The sequence below is a fragment of the Nicotiana sylvestris genome, chromosome 3 (assembly GCF_000393655.2).
Source record: "Nicotiana sylvestris chromosome 3, ASM39365v2, whole genome shotgun sequence".
Lineage (NCBI taxonomy): Eukaryota > Viridiplantae > Streptophyta > Magnoliopsida > Solanales > Solanaceae > Nicotiana > Nicotiana sylvestris.
The window spans coordinates 164,360,262-164,368,886 of record NC_091059.1 but is presented as its reverse complement, the minus strand read 5'-3'; the positions used below and the strand labels follow the sequence as shown (position 1 = coordinate 164,368,886).

The 8,625-nt window shown below is 34.9% G+C and overlaps 1 protein-coding gene across 1 annotated transcript; it reads left to right on the top strand.

Moving 5' to 3' along the window:
• The first annotated feature begins 3,001 nt into the window (after positions 1-3,001).
• On the top strand, positions 3,002-6,286 carry LOC104229100 (uncharacterized). Its single transcript, XM_009781677.2, has 6 exons — positions 3,002-3,152; positions 3,277-3,303; positions 3,398-3,460; positions 5,658-5,736; positions 5,834-5,879; positions 6,059-6,286. Exons 1-6 carry the CDS (start codon positions 3,111-3,113, stop codon positions 6,066-6,068), a joined length of 267 nt encoding a protein of 88 aa, XP_009779979.1. The 5' UTR covers positions 3,002-3,110; the 3' UTR covers positions 6,069-6,286.
• The last annotated feature ends 2,339 nt before the right edge of the window (positions 6,287-8,625 follow it).

Here is an 8,625-nt window from a genome sequence, read left to right as displayed (position 1 = left end):
CCAGCAAAAGAAGAGTTTTTCTCCTCCTCATCACTAGTACTAGTACTTCAATAAGTTTTGAAATAATTCACGAGTGTTTGCTACATCAATTCAGATTGCCTTTTACTTTGTTGTTTCTGTAAAGTACTATCACTTGCAGCATTTTCTAGTGATATTTTTGTTCTTACTTTGTTTTGTGTGTACCCAAATTTTTTAAATCGTGGGTTGTAGGACTACTTTTAATCTGGAATTGCTAGTGAAATTGGATGCTCACTCAATAAAGTGTATGCATTATTAATATAGTTTCTTGATATATATATTCAGAGGCGAACCTAAGATTTGAAGGTGGCAAGCACATGAGCGAGTTGTTCAACCAGTGCCCCATCCAGTTCAAAGCAAAATATATGATTATTTTCAATATATATATATACACGTTAATATATTCTGAATTTTTATCGAAGAGGTCCAGTGACCCTTCTTCTCAAAGCATAAGTCCATCTTTGTATATACTATATAAGTAGGACTCAAAAAGCAATGAGTGCTGAAGATATGTTAACATATATTTTAAAATTTCTTTTTTAATATATATTTCAAATTTCCTTTTTATATAATCAGACTCTCTTTATTGAAAAAGAAATGTTAAAATATACAAACCAAAGAGGTTTGAACATACAAAAGATCAGTAACTAATTCTAATTGCTCCATTCACACGTTAATATGATAATATTAGTGTCACCATCTTAGTTGTCGTCGTCCTTAATTATAAAGCAACTACGTGTATTTTTAAATCCTCAACTAATTCTATGTAGGGTACTTAACAGTTAACAATGAATAGCTAAATATGGGAAATTTGAAGCTGAGTGCAACTTCAATAGCATTTTGCACCTTTTTTGTAATATCTGTAAAGTACTTTTTAGGTCCCATTTTAAGTAAAATTATTGATGTTGGAGTCAAATAATTTGGCCTATTGACTATTGGATTGGGTCGTTTCGTCAATGGAACTGTTTGAGTTGAAGCGTATACAGGGTATAACTAACTTTGATTCTATTTATTCTCCTGCTTCTATAGCACGTTTTGATTGGACTATCAATAATATTCCTGGAGAAGCAAACCAAAATAAGATTATATTAACGACAAGGTATACACCAAACATATAACAGAAAGTTCACAATGTATATATTAATATTCAAGTAATTAAATGGAATTGTATGTTTTAATTGATGGAATTTACATAAATACATTCCAGGATCATATACTTTGTGTTAAAATAGGCAATGTTACTTTAATCAAACGTAAATCAGAAAATTACCTGTTGAACCATGTTTAGTTCCAATAGTGCTTGCAGTTGCTCCACGATCTTCTGTTGTGATTCATAAAAAATGCAGTTTGTGACAAAGATTTTAAGTTATAAGCTCTTTTGAGATTTTAATATAGTCTTGTATGTAAATTTATACTTTAATATTTGTTCTCAAATTGTTGTTCTTGATTCGGTATCTGCTACTCATCAACGGAGCATACCGTAAATTTTTTTGTAATTAGGTGGCTACCAGCTTATCATGAGGTCCAGTAATATGGTATATTGGTCATGTATCTTTAGATCTTAGGATATTCACATTTGCTTTGCAGTAAAATCTTATGATTTTACATTGTTTTATAACATAATGAACATAACTTCACGAATAAAAAGTCAATTTCTAACTATATACTATAACTTTTAACTCTAATAGCCTCTTCTTCTTCTTTTTTAAGCTGAGATGTTTCTTGCTTGGTAAAAATAATACTCAAACTGTCTCAAGATGTTTTGAATCCAACTCAAATATCGCTTTCATGGTGAACAACTAAACATTTGTAACATACTACAGTCCCAGTCCCAGTCCCAGTCCCAGGTGGCGGCGAAGATGCGACATCCAAGTGCCATAATATTTCTTGAAACTCAACTTTCTCCCGAATGAGCCATATAGCCAAGGCCCAACAGAAACGAGGAACCAAATTGTAGTATATATTTTGAGAGAAATTTAAAAATAGTGAGATTTACAAGTGGTCATTCAAAAATAGTCACAGTTTCAAAAGTAATCAAAATTTAGCCACTTTTCATGTAAAGATAAATCTGAACGAAAATACTGATCAAAATCCAGAAAAATACTCCAACATAATATACTGGAGTTCCGGTATAATATACCGGTCCAGCATAATATACTGAGTTTGGAGTACCGATGCTCCACTCTCCAGTATATTATACAGGAGCCAACAAAGTATACCAGTCCAGCATAATATGCTGGAAGTTCAGGCACATGTGCACCGAACTCCAGTATATTATGCTGGATCGATCTCTGTTGCAGATAAATAGTGACTATTTTTCAATGACTTGACAAACACTGGCTATTTTTGAATGACCAGTCCGAAAACTGACTAGCCCGTGCTATTTTGTCATATATTTTGTAGTAGATTCAATATTACTTTTGCTAACTCTAAGAAACTCCTTTATTTAGAAAAATTTCAGCTCGATCCTAATAAAATAAAAAGAAAGAGAAAAAATTGGATGGAGACTATGTTTCGCATAAAATACACATATAGAAAGTTTTCAGCCTGTAATTGAAAAATAGTTACTGTTCATAATAGTGATCATTTTTCTATTACATGGCTGAAAAGTGGCTAGCCTACACTATATTACCTCAATTTCATACCGAGGAGGAACGAGGAGTGAAGTACACAAATAGCCTTCAAAGTGGGTAGTCTTGAATTTTTTCCCCTGCCTGTCCCATGGGCATAATTTTAAGTTTAACAAATACTGTTTCTCTCTTGCCCATGAGCAACACTTTTAACTTTTGACCTTAAAGTTCTACCTATAAGGCAAATGAGGGCCAAAAATTAAAGACACCTCAAAAAGTGTCATATTTTTGCATTTTTTTAAGGAACGAGACAGGCCCAAGCAGTACACAGAAAAGAAAAGCCCAGACGCAAGGCGACGTTTTCCGCGAGCCCAAACCCGAATTTATATTTGTAAGTGTCTACGGTATTAGGCGCCATTTCGATTGGCGCATCCAAGTATTAGGGTATTTGCTAGGGTTTAGCTGCTTTCCTTGAGACCGCAGAGCGAGCTTTACTTCGTCGGAGAAACAAGAGTCTTAGCCATGGCTAGCACCAAAGTTCAAAGGATTATGACCCAGCCCATTGTAAGTTCTTTTCTGCTTTCCGATATTGACTGTTAACATTTAAATGATCGATTTAGAACTCTCTCGTTTTCACTCTGCACTAAAATTTTGGGTAACGTGTTTTCGTGTTTATTTTTTGTTGCAGAACCTGATCTTCAGGTTTCTACAGAGTGTAAGTATTTTCGCGTTTGTTTGTGCTTAAATTTTTATTTTTTATTACTTAATGGGTGTTCATGCTCTTAAAATTTATGGACAATTGTTTTCAGAAAGCTCGCATTCAGATATGGCTTTTCGAGCAGAAAGATCTGAGGATTGAAGGACGTATTATCGTAAGCTGTCGTTTTTCTTCCTTTTTTAATTTTAGTAGTTGGAGTGTGGATGTTGCATGATGTGTTTCATGTTCTCTCCCAAATAATTCCCTCAACCTCAAAGAAGTGAAAACAACATAATTAGTGAGTTAATTGGCCACTGTTCCTTTAAATAAGAAAGGAAGTTTTGCAAGTTACCATTTGGAACCGGACAAAGGTATGCGACAATTTTGAGGTCTAATCACTTATGCTATTTATAAGAACATTTCAATTATGCAGAAGCTAAAGAGGTCCTGATTGTACATGCTACTTCAGAGATCCTTTTTTGTGTGTGTAATAGTATAGATAATTGTTCGAGGTTATAGCTTACATTTGGAATGCATGATTGTTTTTTTACTAGCTGGAATAATCTGGATGATGGTTCTAGGCACACATTTGGAAAGGACCTTTCATCTGACCACTATTGATTCCTAGTGGTAAAGTTGTTTAGTTTATTACTTTATTTGTCCGTAAATTTCAAACCTCTTAATGATCTCATGTCAGAATTGCTTGCAAAGCTTTAAACTAGTCTTTTTTTTAAATCGTTAATGAAAGCCATGGTTAGACATCTTATGGTGTAATCTAGGTTGATCCTCTGTACAGCTTCCATGAGTCTATATCTGGTTTAAGATTAGCTTGGTTCGATTTAGTAGCATGAGAAGGACTGAATTTTCAAAATATTCTGTAGAAAGAACTGAAGAGACAAGAAAAAAGACTTTTCATGGTTGAGGCAAGGTATATCATCCAGCTTTTAGGAAGCCACACATCATATTCTTTCTCTGAATTTATTATCACATGTCAGTCGCCTTCATTTGTAGTGATGGGTGCAATTCAGATAGTATCCAAAATGTCTTGCAATATATATCAGTGGACATAAAAAAAGCTCATGCATGCTGTACAAGTTCATGATAGAAATATTGGTAATAACTAATACAGATTTGATCACAAACAGGATCTGTGCATAGAAACTCATACTGGTCCTATTGGACCCAATAATTAGAAGCTCATATGTGCCGTAGCAAGCTCATCGTTGAACTATTGGTAGTTCATTGAGGTAACAAATCCATAATTGGTGCCTGTTACACATGATATATGCCTGCAAAGTTGTATTGGCAAAAGAAGGGCATATTCTTGGGTAAACTCCCACTCTAGCTCCTTGAGGCACTAGTAGCTGTAACTTGAATTTGGGGATGGCCTGAATTTCCAGTAGTTTGAATGGGCAACTCTAATTTCTAATGTAATGCTGGCAGACTTATCCTCATTATTGTTTGTCGCCTCATGTTACAGAGCTTGTTATAGTGTGCGGTCGCTATTTGGGGGAACTGGTTATATCTGAAGATCTCTATGATAATATTTGACTAGTGAATATGAAGCTGATCATTTGGTCTTTTTGTTACTTGGTATAGATGTGTGGCTTAGTGGCCATTTTAAAATTTTCTATTTCTTTGCAAGATGCGTAAATGTTATTTTTATTTTGTTTTTCATAATAGAGGTGTTCGAGTTACTTTCACCCACCTCATATTTTCCACCATGGACCTGCATCTTCCCACCAAGACATGTATCTATGAACTCTGTCCACCAAGGTTTGGATATATGAGAAGACATCTATGAACTCTGTCCACCAAGGTTTGGATATATGAGAAGACATCACCTAGCTTTTTTTTGCTTATGCTTGGATTTGAATCCTAGTCTCACCTGGTCTTTGCACCAGCTTATTGGCTGCTAAGCCACACCCGTCGGAGCAAGCAGTGTAAATGTTATTCTGCTCTGTATTTTGATCATCTTTTGGTCTGTTTAAGTGCTAAAGTCTGTTTATCTTATCATTGTGCCACTTATGTATTCTTCATTCTTATAACTGCAAAATTTAATGCCATGTGCTTGGTTGTTGACAAAAAGCCGCCTGGGACTTGCGTGTTGCCTCTGAATTACTGCTTTTGCATCTTTTTCGTTTTGATAAATTAAGAGTATTGAATATTGCTTTGCCTCTTGCACCTGCATTAAATCCTTTTGGCCAGATGACTTTTCTGATCAAGGGATTAGTACTGATTGACTTGTAGAACTTTGAAGTGTTAATTTCTCCGGAACAAGCCGTATCTAGATACTTCCACGCTACACTATGTGGACTGTGAATAAACATGTGAATACTTGTTTACTAATAGTATTGATTTTCGGTGTTTAGGGTTTCGATGAGTACATGAATTTGGTTCTGGATGATGCTGAGGAAGTCAATGTGAAGAAGAAAAGCAGAAAACAGTTGGGTGGGTAAAATTATTTTGACCTCTTCCCTCTCGTAGAATTACCAAGGAAACTAATATTTCGATGTGTCTTGCGTCTCTAACCTCTGATTTTTTGCAGGGCGTATTCTTCTGAAAGGCGATAATATCACACTGATGATGAACACGTATGTCGTTCTTCTCCTAATTTTCTGATGTACAATCATATTTTTTATAAATAAAATAGCTACTATATGAATCTTCTGTTATGATCTTTCTTCCTTCTCTGATGTTCCTTCACCTCCACCCTTGGGGGAGGGGGGGGGGGGGAATCTCTGACTGTTTTACTCTTTTCTTTTCTATGTAGGGGGAAATAATTTTTCGTCAGTTGGAGTACGGAGGTTGGTGACATCTTTATGTGTTTGCGGGATGCGAATTGAAACCGTGTGTCCTCATGAATGACAGAATATGTGCCCTGACTTCTATTTAGATTGTGTATTCTGCTATAGGTATATTCGACATGGTTTCATTGAAACAAATGCTTTAATTGTTGTATGAATTTCTATCTATTAAACAGGATCTGGGCTCCTCTGCATTTCTGGATTGCTTGATGGCTTGACTATTAGCAGTGTATATTTTCCAAGTTTCAGTGGGTTGGGTATAAATCAACCACAACACCCTTTTATCATTTGAGCTCTTGTGTTTGGAATATGTTTGATTTGGAGACATTGTTCGTAAAACGTTTCTTTGGCTCCGTTTTGCTGCCATGACTGCTGACTTCGTTATGGCATTAGTGCTTGCTCTCTGTGTTGTGTGCGTGTGTGACTAGCGCTATTGATCTTTCTATGCCATCTCTTTGCGTATGACAATTGATTCTTATAGACAGATCTGGGAAGGAAAAGAGTGGTTGGTGTGGCTATTCTTTGTCCCCCCCCCCCCCCTGTTTTTCCCATTTCAATTTGTTGGTAAGACAATCAAGTGCACGGGATGTGGAAATAACTCTGTAGGCAACCAATATGTGGAAGGCGAAATGACACTGCTGTTTATGGAAAAAAAATTATGCTCCAGTAGGGAATAACTCAATGGGACACCAAAGATGTGGAAATGATAGTGTTAGGTGTGTTAGATGAGGGATTAATTACAAGGCTTCTCAGGTCCTTGGTCATCATTTTCGTTTTATCCGTTTTCTGTGTCTCGATAGCTCCATAGCTTTCTCTGTGGGATGATGCAAAGCCATCATCCCTCAAATATAAAATTACACGTGTCCAGTGGCATGAAATATTATAGCAATGGACACATCGTGAACACAAAGAAAACGCATCTTTTGGCAGCCTTCCGAAGATGTTTTTGACCAATTTAGAACATCATATAGAAGAACATGTTTTTGTCACTTTCTGTACGTATTAGGAAATTCACCTTTAGCGTTAATTAATAATAAAATTGACCAAATTAATCTTAATTTGCTCATTCACAATATAACAAGCTACTCCTAGACTTGTTATTTCAAAGACAACTTTGGATAGAAGAAGATAATTCAATTTTAATATCTAAAAAAATCAAATATTGTGGATCATAAAAAAGCCAAAAATTACTTAAAGTGGACCACAATAGTTTCCATCTTTCAATTTTGTTTGTAAATACATTGTATGCCATAATAGCGATAGATAACGGTACTTACAGGCTCTTTGTTTGATGAGAATTTTTTTTTGACAACAGTGATCTTATTATATATATCACATAATAGTAGAGTTAACAACATTCATAGTGCCCGATAGGGCATTACCTACTTGTCTATTACCGTCCAATAGCATGTCTCGAATGACATTTTTGTTTCTAAAAGATACTAGTCTAGAACAAACATCTCTGTCAACATACTTAACTAAATAAGTCAAACCTTCATAGTCTGATTTTAAGGCAGTGGTTACAAAATGAGGGGCATAGTAGATAATAGTAAGATCCCTGCCATTATTGCCATTTAGTGCATCCTTAGCCATCATGTGTGCCGGCTTGTTGGCCTCCCTGAAGGTGTGCTGCATTGCCTGAACCTTAAGCAAGTGTGTTGAACCAAGTATGCTGAAATTGTTGTTTGTAATTGCTGAACTTAAGCATCGTAGCTGAAGTTTTGTTCTCTATTTGCTGAAGTTTTTGTTTGCAATTGATGAATTTAAGCATAGTACTTGAAGTTTTATTCTCTATTTGCTGAAGTTTTTGTTTGTAATTGAACTAAATAAGCTAAAGTTTTTTTTTATCCTGGATTCATTAGTTTTGTCATTAAGCTTTTTCAAAAACTTCAGCAGAAGATGCTGAAATTATTTGGTTCATTTGTGAAAACTTCAGCACTATATAAGCTGAAGTTTTTGAAAACCTTTCTAACATACTAGATAAATAATCAGATTGCTAACAGTATCTAAATCATAAATTTTGGAAACAATAAACGTGAAAAGAACAGAATTATCATTGTCTACTAACTTGCATACGTGGAAATATTCACAAATTATTGTCTACTAACTTACGTAATTATTTATAATTTATTTTTAAATAATTTGATAAACATATTTATGGCAATTATTCCGTGAACTGAAGTTTCATAGAAGCACCAACAGCAACAAACGAAAGAAGAAGAAGAAGAAGAAAACGAAGGAGGATAATGATGAAGAGAAAGGGGGCTGGAGTTGTTTAAAAAGTGAATACAAGTTAAAACTTTTCAAAAAATGGGTATAAGTTAAATGTGGGCGACCAAATAAGACGTCCCGTGCAATTTTTACAATTCTTTTCAACTAATAGTGCCATGGGCTTTCTAAGAAAGCCACAAGAATTATTTTGTTAAATGTAAAATAAAACGATTATCGAAACTCTTTAATTTTGAGATATCATTAAATCAAAAGTATATTTGCTTAAAATTTTCCTTTGCCTAGTAAATGGAGGGTTACTTTT

What these genes read in the sequence shown, in the direction of transcription:
- LOC104229100 (XM_009781677.2), top strand. Translation starts at nt 3,111, where the DNA reads ATGGCTAGCACCAAAGTTCAAAGGATTATGACCCAGCCCATT. An exon ending in TCTTCAGGTTTCTACAGAGT is followed by an intron (nt 3,304 to 3,397) that starts GTAAGTATTTTC and finishes AATTGTTTTCAG; the next exon opens with AAAGCTCGCATTCAGATATG. An exon ending in GAAAAGCAGAAAACAGTTGG is followed by an intron (nt 5,737 to 5,833) that starts GTGGGTAAAATT and finishes GATTTTTTGCAG; the next exon opens with GGCGTATTCTTCTGAAAGGC.